General features: G+C 42.1%; 1 protein-coding gene across 3 annotated transcripts in view; it reads left to right on the top strand.

The window, feature by feature from the left end:
- Nucleotides 1–13,244, top strand: part of Trpc6 (transient receptor potential cation channel subfamily C member 6) — a 105,416-nt gene extending 92,172 nt beyond the window's left edge. For 2 of the 3 annotated variants that reach the window (XM_028890952.2, XM_028890954.2), the window contains exons 9-13: nucleotides 420–623; nucleotides 2,172–2,246; nucleotides 10,322–10,402; nucleotides 12,005–12,080; nucleotides 12,916–13,244. In XM_028890952.2, the coding sequence (XP_028746785.1) occupies nucleotides 420–623; nucleotides 2,172–2,246; nucleotides 10,322–10,402; nucleotides 12,005–12,080; nucleotides 12,916–13,067 (588 nt within the window). In that variant the 3' untranslated portion in view covers nucleotides 13,068–13,244. The remainder of the gene's footprint in view (nucleotides 1–419; nucleotides 624–2,171; nucleotides 2,247–10,321; nucleotides 10,403–12,004; nucleotides 12,081–12,915) is intronic. The other variant, XM_037207765.1, reaches the window with a different exon arrangement.
- Nucleotides 13,245–15,910: the final 2,666 nt, after the last annotated feature.

Below are 15,910 nucleotides of genomic sequence, written 5' to 3'. Positions count from 1 at the left end.
AGCAACAAAGGAAAAATATTGTTTACAAATAATATACTGTCCAAATCTTTTTTGAGTTACATTTAGAATTTATTATTTCTCAAATTGGTGATGATGACTGTGTAAGTTTGTATTCTAGAAATATTGATTCCAGAAATATCCTAAATGAATGAGTGATTGAATGAAGGATACATTTTCACAGTGTTTTAGAAAGCACACTTGATACCTTGCGTAGTATTTATAAACTCATGTGAATTTTGAGGTCAGCAGTCTAGGAAGCCTAGTAAAGTCTGAAGCAGACTTCAGAACGAGCGTGTGGAGCCTTCAGCCTTAGGAGCCAGGCTGTCTACCTCTGGCCATTGCCCCTTCTATGCACACAGTGTTTGAAGAACCTGATAATTCCATATTTCTATGCTAAACAATCATGTCTATTTGTACAGGATGATGCTGACGTAGAGTGGAAGTTTGCAAGGGCCAAATTATGGTTTTCCTATTTTGAGGAGGGAAGAACACTTCCAGTCCCCTTCAATCTTGTGCCAAGTCCAAAGTCCCTGCTCTATCTCCTATTGAAATTTAAGAAATGGATGTCTGACCTGGTCCAGGGTCATAAGAAAGGCTTCCAAGAAGATGCAGAGATGAACAAGGTGATTAGCCTGATCATTTATCACTACAGTCATAATTGTTACCACCATGGTAACCACTGAGCAATAGCCTTTAAAGAAGCTTTCCGTGGATAAGCCATGTCCCTCCATTCTCGTCCCTAGTAACTACATATATGGTGCTCCTTGGTCTGGTGATGGTTTATAAAGGACATACTGGACATTTCCTATGTGAAAACATGCAAGAGAAATGAAGTGTAACTAAATTAATGCATTGTCTGGTGCAGACAATGAAATTGAGAGCATTTGAGGCTTTATTGTGCTGCTGGCACCCCAAGTTTCTCACTTTGCTGTTAGTGATGTGCCAGCAGTTATCAATAGCTGATAGGAATTTGGCCATCTAACAGCATCTGTATTGCAAAGTTCAGGAATGACTGCTCACACACAACGTGGGAGGCCTGTGTCTGCAGCAAGGTGCTTTATTGGAAATAATAATCTCAGTAGGCAAGGTGATCTCAAGAAAGCACAGATGAGGAGTGGTGCTCAGATAGTGGGGTAGGAGGCTTTTAGTATGTTCAGATATATTTCAAACACATATACAATGCTGTGTATACATAGGATTGGAGACATGGGCTGAGTATAAACCAAGGAGGGGTGTTACACTAGCTGCTTCCAGTGGAGGTGGATCAGGATGGGGACATGTATGATAGAATGGAATGTATTCAAATAATTAACAGAGCTGTCAGTTTCTTCTGAAAAGGGAATTTGAAAGGAACAAGAATCTTTTTAGAGCATTCACTTTTTAGTTAGAGATTAAAGGCTTTTTTTTTGTCTCTTCAAAAATGAGAAGAAAGGCAATGAGCAAAAGTTATAAATAGTTAAATCTCAGTTTTATGAAAGAACAAATTCATATTGATAAGATCTTCCCAGCAGAGCTGTGGATAATCTTTGGAAGCTGGGTGCCCCTGGGATTGTAGTTAACCAGTAAACTACAAATGTCTGACATTAGAAACCCAAAGCTGTTTCTCTAGCCTGGGTGGGCCATTGGACCAAATGGTTGGAGGATTCTTGAAATGTTAGGACTCTGTCTTTGGACAGAAGGAAAAGGTGAAGTTAGTGCTCCCTTTGCACCAATTGTGTAGGACTCTAAGTCAGGGGCAAGCTTCATGGGTTCTCCTTTCCTCTCCAGCAATAGGAATCAAAATTCTGTCTGGGTTGCAGAGATTAAGTAAAATAAATATTAAAAGTGCTTTGAAACTTCTAAATGCTTGTGCATAGACATTTGGAGGAAGCAGCATTGATGGCCTTCCTCCAGATGGCTGATTTGCAGGAATCAGTGGGTTAAGTAGAACACATTTTTCTTTACTCAATGTAACTAAATGTACAGTTGTCAGCTTTGATTAGAATTGTAACCTGAGAAAATTGAGTGTTTGAATAAATGTCCAAGAACTTGCCAAAAGGAAGACTCAAAAAGAATACGTTTCTCTCATTAAAACTTGCTGGGGAATTAGAGCAGGTAGCTTTTGGAATATGAAATGAAGAGTAAAAAAAAAGCCATGCAACTGGACTCATTTTAATATCTATCTTTAAAAGAGAAATGAAGAAAAGAAATTTGGAATTTTGGGAAGTCATGAAGACCTTTCAAAATTTTCACTTGACAAAAATCAGGTAAGATAACACTTGAAAATAGAAGGCCACACTTAGGTTGCCTATGATCACAGTTGTCTTGTCACAGAAAAAGATCAATGTTTAGAAGCAACATTAAGGGATGGGTAGCAGGTGCTGGAGAGATGGCTCAGTGGTTAAGAGCACAGGCTGCTCTTCCAGAGGACCTGAGTTCAATTCCTAGCACCCACATGATGGCTCACAACCTTCTGTAACTCCCAGGGAATCTGATGCTCTCTTCTGGCCTCCACAGACACTGGGTATGTACAGACACAGATGCAGGCAAAACACTAATGCACATTTTAAAAAGTAAAAAAGAAATAGGTAGCAGACACAGTTATGCTATTAACAACTATTATATCAAAGATTGTAATTGAGAATGCACCTATGTCTGTTTGCAAAAGGAAATTAGTGTACATGTAAGCAGTGTGTTAAGCATGAATTTGTGGGTCCTCACGGGTAGTGAGAGACAAGGCACCAGGCCAGAGGGTTTGTTAACCGTGCAGAGCACACAGCTAGCAATATCTGTCAGGCATCAAGAAGCTGTTTGCAGAGGTACTGTGAGGATTCAACAGATGTGGCCAGTACAGTTCGTAATGAGATAGGTATCTCGAGATACACCAGCCTCCTAATTTGGAGTCACCAAATCCTCAGTGATAAGATATTTACTCCCTTCCCTGTCAGTTATAAGTCACAGGGTTTTAAAAGACACCAAAGAGAAACTCACAAAAGAAATGAGAAGAGCATTTTGTCAGGAAGGAACCAAGTTCAGTTGCATATAGTAAAAAGCCCAAATCATGGCGGGCAAAGCAAGGCAGCTGTCTTCCTGATTCTGCTCTCATTTAACCTGCCCTGAGAGACAGTGTGCGGTGCTTGTTAAGGGTGAGTGGCTGGGACCCTCCTGGAGTTTTCTTGTCATGGATACAAGATGAGAGCTTTACCTCCTGTCATTACACTCCCTGTTGAGGTATGAAAGAGGAATGTGTACAAATAAGAATGGCTGGCTAGCTGAATTCCAGAAGTACCTTATAACTTCATTATTCTGATCGGCCAGAAATGAATTGTGCTGCTACTCCAAGGAAAGCAAAGACCCAGAGGAGGCCACCGAGTTCTGTTTTTAACTGAATATTTTATGTCCCATAGCAGAACACATGTATACTTAAGGTCTGTGTGACCATGATTCCCAGCCTCCCAGCTTTCTTTGCTACTATCTCAGCCACAAGTCTGTCAACCATTTCCCACTTTAACCAGAACCTAAAGGACAAATCTAGAATAAGAGGACATGGGTCAGCAGCCCTGCTCTCATTAGTAATCTCACTGGGAAGAATTTTCATGGAACAGGATCCCAAGCAGGAAGGATGGTAGTGGAAGGAGGTGTGTGTGTGTGTGTGTGTGTGTGTGTGTGTGTGTGTGTGTGTGTGTGTGTGATGACACACCCAGGAACCCAGAAGGCCTGTTGCAACTTGGGGCTTTAGTTGCAGCAATGGGGGCTGGGAGTGAAATAGCAGCAGGTGCAGTGAAATAACCTGTAGTCCTCAAGGCAGCCATCCTTAAGGATTGTGGGGAAATGGCAGTCTTGCTATTCAAGTTGCTGTTTCTGTCGCCACTGAGACAGCAGGCATTTTAAAATGGTATAGATAGGGAGTCATGGAGTGAAATAAATAATAAGAGATCTACAAGGTCCATTTTCTCCGTGGAGAAGCTGGTGTGTTGGCTGGGGAAGTGGAGGGACTCGCATTTCCTTCAACTATGCTTGCTCTCCAACTTGTTTTTGCTCAGACTGAGGTAGTTCAGCACGTGCATGCGTGCGTGCGTGTGCGTGTGCGTGTGCGTGTGCGTGTGCGTGGTGTGTGTGTGTGTGTGTGTGTGTGTGTGTGTGGTGTTTACATTTTAAGGAATTACAGGAAAAACAAAGGAAGAATGTGGCACAGACAGTATGTGGCTCACAACTCCAAAGTATTTAGTATCTGTTCACAGCAGAAGCTTCCTGCTCCTCAGCTTGTGGGGACGTTATGACAAGAACACTTTGAAGACACAGAGCATATCGAATATTTTGTAAGGCATTCTTCATGACCGTAGGAGGGATGCTTACAAACACTACCTTGACAGTACTTTCCTTGTTTTTAGAATGTAGACATCAAACACGCTGCCATCCCAGAGTGTTTGCAACATCAAATCAGTCCGTGCAGATAAAGTGCTTACGACAATATCTGAGGCAGAGTAGAATACAGAGCTACTTAATTATCATCGCAAGAGTGGGAAGAACAAACACAGGCACACAGTTACAGTCACATGGGGAAACGAAAATGGGATTCGGCCTAAAAGTCCTAGAGAAAGGGTACAAACAGAAAATGAAAGGAGTCCAGCTGAGTAATGTAAGTGGGTGTATCTGGAAAAAAATAATTGGAAATAAGTGAATTAGCAAGTGGAAAAACAGTAATGATAATGGAAAATCATCATGCCATTTGGAAGCCAGCATACATTAATTGAGAAATGACACCAGCATTAGCATATGTTGGGTATGCTTGACAGTACACACACACACACACACACACACACACACATTCATCACCATTATATTGATTTTCCCATTACATTCCAGCTAAGAATTTGCAAAAGTTGCATAAGCTACTACACTCTCAAACGATGACTAAAGGAATAAAATATGTAGTAAGGCATGTGATGTGAAGTTGTTTTGTTACTTCTGTGTTAGTACCTGCCTCTCTTTTCCTTGGTAAAATCATACTGGTCATGGCATCGTAACCAATTCCCGGGTCAAGAAGAGGGTGTGAATGTCTAGGCAGCATAGGCCGTGTCTTAGTTGATCCAGTTGTGGAGTTTGGGGTGAGATGTTGATTCTGATGTCAGTTTAACAGCTGGAAAACCTTTTCATGAGGTCGTATACTATGGCAGCCACAGAGATGTGGCGTTCATATCTTTCTTCAAGACGGAGTCTGGTCGTCTTGGGGTCACCTGGCAGCTTCTAGCTGTAGAGTCTTTGAGATCTTGTCACTCCCTTGCTGTGACTGTGCCCTTTAGGTCCTAAGTGCTTCTGTCCCACAGTGGCCTCCACCCCATGAAGTCAAGACGCTGGAATTGGGCTCGACTCCATGGGGCTGGCTGCTCTTCTAGACAATCTTCATGCCTTTCCTGCTTTCACAGGCCAGCCAACCCTCAGTGTTGAGGGGAGCAGTGTATGGAGGGAAAAGTGAGAGAGGGTAATGAGGGATACAATGAGCGGAGCACATGATACACATATGTAAGGGTCATATATAGAACCCATTATTTGTATGTGACAGGCTCATACATGCAATTCTGGATATATCTCAATCTTCTAGTGCAGTCTTTGACACTTGCATCCCAGATGCTCAAAAAACACAAATGTCCATTTTCCTACCACGTGAACATCTGGTTTCAAATGATTTTACTTGAAAAAATAGTTTTAAATTATCCTGTTTATCTTGAAAATAACCTTTTCCCAGAGTTGCTGAAGGAGGCTCCTCTGGGAACACGCCATTCTGTAGGTACAGATTCAAACTCCATGGTTCAGGCTGCATTACCCCACAGCTTGGCTTGGGTGTTTTCATGAAGTTGGCCTCTAGGATGGCAGTTTGTGTTTTATACAAGGCCTCTTCTGACTGCTTGAAGATGGCAGTGTTTAATTAGCTATGGAAATGCTGTCTTCTTGTTTGCTGCAGGCATACCATACAATCCACAGGGTGAGCCAAGTAAAATTTCTTCTTAGTACTCACTGAGCAGGCCTTCTCATCTTCTGTCACATCCTTTATTTCAAATGTTTCCTGGCTTCGATGGAGGCTAGTGTTAGCTTTTCAGACATACAGTGCAAAAGAAGAGTGTAATTGAAAACCAGTCTCTACCATTCACCATTACACAAGTAAACCTGCTAATGCAGAGTGATGTCTTGAATTCCTGCTCTGCTCCTGTTTCAGCACAGGTCACTATCAGGTTGTTTATATCACAGTGGGTTTTATGCCTTTTGGGTAGTTTGCTATGCCCTGGGTTCAGTGAGGATATATATATATATATATATATATTGTGTGTGTGTGTGTGTGTGTGTGTGTGTGTGTGTGTGTGTGTTTGTGTGTTATGGTTTTAGCCACTACTTAGGGTAGGAGCTACTTAAAATGAAATAATCCAAAGAAGCAAGCAGGTACAATGCTGACCCATCTTTCTACATGATCTTGTGAGGATTCTCATATGATTTCCTTTATACATTAAAATATGACAGAGGGTCCTGGAAATGTGTGAACTCACTAAGCTCTGGGGAAGCTGAGTGTGGTGGCTCATGTCTCTAATCCCAGTGCTCAGGTTGCAGAGACAGAAAGATTGCTACTCAAGGTCCACCTTGTCTACATAGTGAGTCCTAAGCCACCCAGGGCTATGTAGTAAGAACATGTCTAAAAGAAAAGACTTTAAGACATCATTGGGGGGGGAACCACATTATACAATTTTCTAAATGACTTAGTCATGGGTTTGGATGCAGCAATCAAAAGCAATGTTTGGCAGAGTATCCCCAGTGTATATGAACTAGATCAGGACCATCTATGAACAGACTTCAAACCATATAGTAGATATGCATGCTTGTCTACAATAATAACGGATATTGGCAATACCTATCATTCCAAGCTGGAAAATCCATACAGCTTTTCTTTTGCAATATTATTTTCTCTATTCTGTACCTGAGGTTGCTGAGCTCTGAGAGATGAAGTACTTTGCCTAGATTTCAGCCTTAGACAAGTGACAGTTGAAATCCAAGTCCACAGCCACTTAGTTCTAAAGCAGGGGCTTCCCAACAGTGCACACTATGGTCCACCTCACATCTGCATTTTGTGAGGCCTGAGTACATCGCCTCCACTGTCTTATTTCCTTGTGTTTTCCCAGGGTCCTGTAATTTAGTCTTTACAAAAATAAGACAGACTTACAAAATTATCTGTAAGTTCAGGAAGGCAGGAACTTACTTTCTTCTCCACATTAATCATAAACATTTTATTTAATGTTCCTCATGCATATTTTGTGGTCTGTAGTTTAAAAATGCTAATATAAAACATGAAATGAGAAAGGAAAGGTATAAAGAATGCAGAAACGGACTTGGGGCAGGTGTAGCTCATGACACAGCATCTACCTAGCATGCACTGCCCTATGAATTTGAGCTCCATCTCTTCCAAAAATGCATAAAATTTAATAATAGGTTGGTTTTTTTTTAAAGAGCAGCCCATGCTTCATTCTGAACTGGAGGGTAAATATTTACAGACAGTAAGAACAAAGCTCACACTCAGTCCTTTGTGCCTTTGCTGTGGGCTGCGAATCTAAATTTAAACATTCTTCAGATTGCCCACTGAATTCCCTGGTAGGAGCTGAAGGGCAAACAAGCTGCGGTGCCCTCTCTCTAGACTCTAAGCTGGCTGGGAAGCTGGCCATGGAGCCAGATGATAAATGAGGATTTTGTGCCACCAAGTGGTAACAATGCTTCTTTGCACGTTGGGTACATTTCCTCTTACACATTATTTTGTTGCCTTATTCAATTAAAAAACTAATTTGTTGAGTCGTTATATTGGAAAAATAACAATATCATTTTTCTGAAATAACATTTCATCCCAAACCTGATATTTCAAAACAGAACTAGCCACAAAACAATTGGTATGCATTAACATCTGCCTGCTTGTGAACCATCAGTCTTAGTTGGTTCCTAGTCAGGAACGATTTTGCCATTGATCTCCCCACAAGGATACATTTGGTTTGGAGATATCTGGGCTTGTTACACAGGAGTAGGGCCTGCTATCTGCATCTATGGCTTAGGAACTAGGCACACTATACAATACATAGGACACTGCCCACAGTGAAGACTTTTCCAAACCATGATATTGATCTTGATACTGCTGTGTCTGAAAAAGCAAGGTTTTGTCCACCTGGCATGCATTTGAGAGGAAATGTGGGAATATACCATAGTTTTGGTCCCCCAGGCCTTAAGATCAGCACCTTAAAAAGCCACATCTGTGCTCTTCCACACACAAACCTTCCTTGCACTATTACCATCTCTGTGTAACCTGTCTATGACAGCCTGTAACACATCTGTTTATTCACTGAAACTACTCCTTGTGTTTCCAATACATGTTTACCATGAAGCTAAGCTACCACTACCTGGCTAAGATCTCATATTGGACATGTCCAACTCAACAAAAACTCCACAACCCCAGTACATCCCACTAGTGATGAAAAACACCCATCATTTCATTCTTTACACAAGACAGCAACGTTTGAGCACCTGCTGTATGTCAGTGCTGCCACAGGGGCCCTGAAATAAACTTCTGCCAAGACCAAAAACAACAACAACAACAAAAACAACCATGCAACCAAGCCAGTGTGAGAATCATGAGCAGTTCGACAGGTGCTAGGAAGAAAACAAAAGGCCTGGCCAGTTCAGTATTTTTGTTATCATGAGGTGGGCAAGAAAGCTTTTCTAAAGAGCTTATGCTTTAAGCTAAAATCTCAATGATCTGACTGAGCAATTTTGCTAGCACAAGGAAGGAAAGGTTTTAGGGATGGCAAACACAATGGCCTTTAATTTGGAGAGCAAGTGAAAGATGACCCATGTGACATTCACAAACTACTAGGTTAAAAGAAAGATTATCTTTTCAGGTCTACCTTCACAGAGGATTGACATGTCAGAGTATGCATGACCAGAGATCCTCGTTCTCAAAGGTTCTAATATGCAGAAGTTTTCACTTTGCTGTCTCATTTCCACCTACTGTTTGTGGTACTGGGATGTTTAAGATAAGAAAGATCATGACCCTAAGTTTGCTAAACTGTAAATAAACCAAAAGCATGAATCATAAGGATTCCTTTTATCTAGGTTCTTCCCTTGGATTATGAGCCTGCCCTCACCGTCCATGCTGTCTAGTAACTTGGGTGGTAGAGAGGTGGATGCTAGCTTGAACCCAAGCTCCCAATGTAACGCTGCTTTCAGAAACGAACTGTACCTTAAAAGCCATTGTGTCCTAAGGCCAGAGATGCTGTGTTGAAACTTCCTGTCATTTCATGACTTCCTAAGTTAGGGAGGGACAGTAGACATCAAGGAGACCACACCCTTCATTATCAAGGGATGCTAGCAAGGCTAAGTGTTCTGCCTAGGGTTCTGTAGCAAATGGGGGAGGGATGGAGAAGCCACGTTAGAACCTGTCTCCAAGTTCCCACCAGGTCTTCTTTTCAATTACCCTTACTGCATATTCTTGCTTAATTTGGTAAATTGTAGCACAGTATCCCAATGATTTTAAAAGTCAACACGAATTAATACATGGATATTTTGCTGAAATTTTCAAAGGAGATGAAAAAAAGAGGAAGTGCTGCTTTCAAATGGTACATCGTCTCCGTGATGCTCATCAGCGTCACTGTGCTCATCTGCCTGCTGGTGGCATTTTGCTGGGCCAGCATGATTTATGCTCCTCTTTCAATATCTGGAGTCTGACACAGTTCCCTTTGGGCAGAAAACCCTGGGCACATGTTTGCTCCAGAGATACGTGTGTGGACATTCTACTTAATGCAGAAGCTTTAGCGAAGAGTACAGTTGGGAGGGGACACTGTCCAGATGTCCAAATTGAAATGGTTTAGTAAGAGCTGCCATGGCACTTGACTTCTGTCTGGTTAGGTGCCCTGGTGACCTGGTGAGACTTGAGGGCAGGTGTGAGTGTGGCGATCAGACAGTGTCTGTCTTCTCACCGGTGACTGGGTTACCAGCACTATGAAGTCCCTACACATTTGCTTCTCCATTCACCACTCATCTACCTGTTGCAAGGCTGCAACAAGACTCATAGAACAATGTCATGAGGGCCACCAAGTCTGAGAGGCTCCACACACAATCTCCATCAGCAACAGAGGGGTTCAAGACCCTTGCGAGACCACTTCTTGTTTCTTATAAGCAGAATGTAGCAATTAAGAAAAATGGCCCTATCCATACAGATATGCTCATTTGAATACACCAGACTATTAGTGCACCCATATGACTAATCTCTTACACATTGCTTACAATGAGAATTAATGAGGATTTCTGATTCCTTTTGTAGCTGGCACACAAACAGTCAAGCATAAGGAGCTCAGAAGACTTCCATTTAAACAGCTTCAGTAGCCCTCCAAGGCAGTACCAGGTAAGCACAAACTCAAGACATGAGGCTAGCTCTTTGCTCAGCTCGGGTTCTCAAGCTCTGCACTTTGTTAAATTAAAATAAAATGTCAGGACATGTTTTAAACTTCAGAAGGATGCATCTACTTAACAACGGCTTATGGTGTAACTATCATGTGCCTGGTACTTTCTAAGTGAGGAATATGTAAGTAGATAATCATACAGCTTAGAGACCAGGTTCTTTTTAAAAGGCTAATCTTTCAAAACAATAATGAGGGGCTACAGGAATATCTCAACCTAGGAGTATGCACTGTTCCTACAGAGGACCCAAGTTTGGTTCCCAGCACCCCACAGCAGCTCACAACTGCCTCAAACTCCAGCTCCATGGCATTTGACCCCTCTTTTGACCTCAAAGGGTACCTACACTCTTGTGTATATACCTGCACACATTTACACATACATATACACAATTAAAAGTAAAACTAAATCTTTAAAAATAAAACCAAAGAGCACAATTTACTTTACAGTCTCCTACTGTGAAATAAAGATGGCTTACTTGTGAATGATCTATCTACTGATTGTATACATGTGTTCATGTGTACAGTTTTATATATGCTAATATTCTGTAATATTTGTGGCATATCATACAAATGAATTAATAGTAAGGCTTTCTGTACATAGTTCTATAGTGTGTGCTTTCACTCTACAACATACATACCTATGATGTATTCTTTTATAGAAATAAATGACAGTTTACTGAAACAATTCACCATTGATGAACATTTAAGTTTTCCTTTACTGCTTTTGTAAAACTTCTGACAGGAAGTCTGTGCTCTGCTTTCAAATCATACAAGAAAGACACAAAGTATTTGGTGTTTGCTCTCTGGTATTCCTCTTTTTGAGAATTAACTTTTGAGTCAATAGCCCAAGTTAACACTACTGAAAACACACACATCTCTACAACAAACTGTCCTTATGTGAATTTCTTTAACAGAATTGTATTCATCACCTTTTACACACCAAACTATGTCCTTATGTGAATTTCTCCAACAGAACTGTATTAGTCACCTTTTAATTTGTGGTAAGATTTGGTTTCATAATGTAAGAACTTCCTGCACTATTGTTGTGTTTCTTAAATTGCATTTAATATATTTTTATAGTTATACATAAACCGAAGAACTAGAGAAACCTTATTACGTTGAAACTGGTGGTTCTTAAAGCAACTGTACAATCAAAGGTGGCTAAAATTCTTGGTAGGGTAGGGGAAATAAACAACTGGGCATTGTTTAATTCCTTACTTCCTCAAAGAGCTCTGCACAATCTTGGACCTATCTGACAGGAAGTCTTTGCTCTGCCTTCAAATCATACAAGAGAGGCACAAAGTATTTGGTGTTTGCTTTCTGGTATTCCTCTTTTTGAGAATTAACTTTTGAGTCATTAGCCCAAGTAACATGACAGTTGCTTTCATAAGAAAAGTAAAATATGGAGATACATACTCCTTGTGGGCTAAATCTTATCTGAGTTTTGATAGCTATCACTTCTAAAGATGGGTAGACCAGAAGCCTATTCCAAATGAGATGTTTGCATGAACATGCTGCTGAAATGGATTTCTCTTTTTCCTGTCTAGAAAATCATGAAAAGACTCATTAAAAGATATGTATTGCAGGCTCAAATTGATAAGGAGAGTGATGAAGTGAATGAAGGTGAGTTGAACATAGGGACAAAGCTTTCCTGTGTGAGCTGGGGCTGTGTCCTGATGTAGAGTTGAGAGAGCCTCGGGCAGCCTATGGAATCGGCTCTCTCCACCTGTGTTTGCTTTTTCCATCGCTGGGACAGCATGCGTGACAGAACACTTTAGGGACCTTTATTCTGGTCACTGTTTGGGGGTCACCCACCTTGCGGGGGGCAGCTTGAGGGGTCAGTCCACCATGCCGGTGAAGGAGTGCTGTGCAGGAAGGGTAGAGCGAAGTTCTACTGTGTGTCTGCTGTCAGGAAGTAGACAGAGGTGACTGTCCACGCCCAGCTCACGCTCTCCCTTTTTCTCCGCTGGCACTCTTGCCCAGGGAATAGTGCTGCCCACAGTTTCGATGCCTCTTCCCATGACAGTTACTCCAACCCACAGGTTACTCCCGTACTAGTCCAGATGCCAGTCAGTCTCCAAGGTGATTCTAGAGCTTGTCAAATTGACAGTCAGTGTTAGTCCTCTCCGCAGCCATCAAGGCCACAAAATACCAGGGAACAAGTCCTTTGTCTGCAGATGGTACAGACTTAGATAAAACGTCCTTATTTTATGGGGTCCTTGGTGAAAGTCCCTGGAAAAGGTGAGGGGCTGCTACCCCAAGTGCAATATTCTCCAAATTACTAAAATTCTGCTGTAATTACTTTTCCTACCTGAGGAAATAGAAACCTACTCTGATTGGGAAGTTATTTCCATTGAAAAGATTCAGAATACAGTCAGGGCTGCCTTTATCCTACCCTGGAATCACTGCTTTGCTTTCACAGTCATGGTTGACGTCTTTTCTCTCTCCCTCTTTCCAGGGGAACTGAAGGAGATCAAGCAGGACATCTCAAGCCTTCGTTATGAACTCCTAGAAGAAAAATCTCAGAACACAGAAGACCTAGCAGAACTTATTCGAAAACTGGGGGAGAGATTGTCCTTAGAGGCCAAACAGGAGGAAAGTCACAGATAATGTGAAGCCCCCTCAGAAATGCATATTTATTTCTCCACTCGAAGCCATATTATTTTCTGATTTATTTTTTTAAGTGCCAATGATAAACAGTATGTTGAATGATAACTTGGATCATCTAGAGTCCTAATGTCAACATGTTTTGGTGATTAAATTGCACTGTTGAGGCTAAAGATTTCAGACTGTGTTGAGAAGTCCGCTTGGTTCCTTGGAGCTTGTTTTCTGGATAGTTTTCTTGTAGGGTGGGGATGGGTGAGATGGGGGAGGGAGAGTAACTTGTGCTCCTGTGAACGTCTTGGGAATGGATCTTAGATGGCAGGGGGCAGGTTTAGCTTGCTCCCTGTGTGGCTCCTCTGACAAAGTGAGTTCAGGCATCTTCTTTCCCTGTTGGGGACTTCCAACCCTGGAATACGGCATTGTAGCCATCATCTAGCTACTTAATATGATTGATACTACCTGTTCCAAATGAATTTAGAGCCCCAGGTGGTGGCAAACACCTGTTACACCAGCACTTGGCAGATAGAATGAGGTTTAGAATTCAAGGTCAGCCTTGGCTACACAGTGAGATTCCATGGCCTACATGAGACTATGTCTAAAAATCAAAACAAAATAAGCTTATGCCTGTGTTCAATTTTCTGCCTCATCTGTTCAAAACATTATATTTAACAATGAAAACGTGTTTTCTCAGCTAATGCCAGAAACATGACCCAGTTCTCTCTCTGTCTCTCTCTGTTTCTATCCCCCCACTCTCTCTGATTTGTGTGTGTGTGTGTGTGTGTGTTTGTGCATGTGCATACACTCTTGAACTTGTGTGTGAATTTATGTGTTTGTGCATACACAACACGATTGCCTTCTTTTGTAACTAATGTAAATACTCAAAAGCCCTTTATTATGACTTTTTAAAATTGTAACCAAAAGTTACTATTCAATAAGAACTTTTTTTGGTTACAATAGTGTCGAAGTCCCAAACACTGTATTTCTTTGGTTCAGTGATAGCACAATTCTGCACCACTTCTAAGGGCATTTACAGACAAACCCAATATTCAGCCTTTTAAGCAGCCATGTGGGAATTGGCAAACACTCACTGTTATCTCCAGTGTAGTCTACTCTGTTCCCCAAATGTGTAAACAAAGTTTTGCATTCATTTCTATTCACTAAGTGGTGGTTGTTATATTTATTGACACTGTGATCCAGTATCTTAAATAACTAGAAACCAGCAATTAAGGATCATCATTTTACCCAAAGACTCAATCTTCAGATGCTGCCTGCTTTAACTGACTGAAATGCTGCTTTGAGTTCAGCAGAAGTATGTCTTCCCTTATAGGTGGCAAAACCAGAAAATCTGTTCAGCACCAAATGTGGCTGAATCAAAGAACATCTGTAGAACCAGCTTAGAGCACACAGTTGAAAATTTATATTCAGTGCTTTTGATATTTGTAGTTGTTTCATATCGATAAAATTACACTGATAAAGCAGAGGTCCATCTTCAAATCATGTGTGACAATATTTAAATAGCAATTGTGAAAAACAAGAACCAAAAGACACCCTCATACCAAGTGCTGTGTCTGCAAGTTAAAATAATGCAACATCCACAGACTTTGTGTGTTGTGCTGTTCAAGAGATTGGCTTCTGTGCCAAGGACTGTGGGACAGTGACTAGGCTGAACTGCAAAGGGCTCCAGAAGAGATGGTCAGACTCCTGTGTCTCCAAGGAGATTAACTGGAGAAGGCACTTTGGAGAAGGTGTCACAGCTGTGGGTTCCCAGGAGAAGGTGTCACAGCTGTGGGTTCCCAGGAGAAGGTGTCACGGCTGTGGGTCCCCAGGAGAAGGTGTCACGGCTGTGGGTCCCCAGGAGAAGGTGTCACGGCTGTGGGTTCCCAGGAGAAGGTGTCACGGCTGTGGGTCCCAGGAGAAGGTGTCACGGCTGTGGGTTCCCAGGAGAAGGTGTCACAGCTGTGGGTTCCCAGGAGAAGGTGTCACGGCTGTGGGTCCCCAGGAGAAGGTGTCACGGCTGTGGGTTCCCAGGAGAAGGTGTCACAGCCGTGGGTTCCCAGGAGAAGGTGTCATGGCTGTGGGTCTCCAGGAGAAGGTGTCATGGCTGTGGGTCCCCAGGAGAAGGTGTCACGGCTGTGGGTCCCCAAGAGACGGTGTCACGGCTGTGGGTTCCCAGGAGAAGGTGTCACGGCTGTGGGTCTCCAGGAGAAGGTGTCATGGCTGTGGGTCCCCAGGAGAAGGTGTCATGGCTGTGGGTTCCCAGCAGAAGGTGTCATGGCTGTGGGTTCCCAGCAGAAGGTGTCATGGCTGTGGGTCCCCAGGAGAAGGTGTCATGGCTGTGGGTTCCCAGGAAGCACCTCCTATTACATGTTTCAGCAGTTTCTGCAGAGGGCAGCTGGATAAGAACGTGTTCTGGTTTCTTTTCAGTTGGAACATTAAAGAAAGACACCAAAGTATATTAAAAGTTTAAAAATTCCAACAGCAACCTCTTTTTAGGCATATTGCTAAAGATTGACCCTAACATGACAAAGATCTCAGGATCACTGGTTTTTATGAACACAAATCATCAAAGACCATTATTCACATCGCAGACACCTCACCTGCTAAAACAAAGTTGAAATGTATCTATCCCAGTTGCTCTTTCCTCTTGGAGATCTGGGTACCATCTGGAGGAGTGATTAAGAAGTTTGATATAACAAATAGTTGTTCCCTCTGGCTAGCCCTGCCCTCTTCTTACCTAGTACCAGCGGCTTTATTGCCAGTGAGCAGATCAAAAGCTGTTGCATGTGCATGCATGGTTTTACCTCCTCATTTCATGGCTGAATCTGAGAAATGGCACAAATTTAGGGTGA

This window comes from Peromyscus leucopus, chromosome 7 (genome assembly GCF_004664715.2).
Source record: "Peromyscus leucopus breed LL Stock chromosome 7, UCI_PerLeu_2.1, whole genome shotgun sequence".
NCBI lineage: Eukaryota > Metazoa > Chordata > Mammalia > Rodentia > Cricetidae > Peromyscus > Peromyscus leucopus.
Note: the sequence above shows the minus strand (reverse complement) of the source record. Positions and strands in the feature narration are given on the sequence as shown.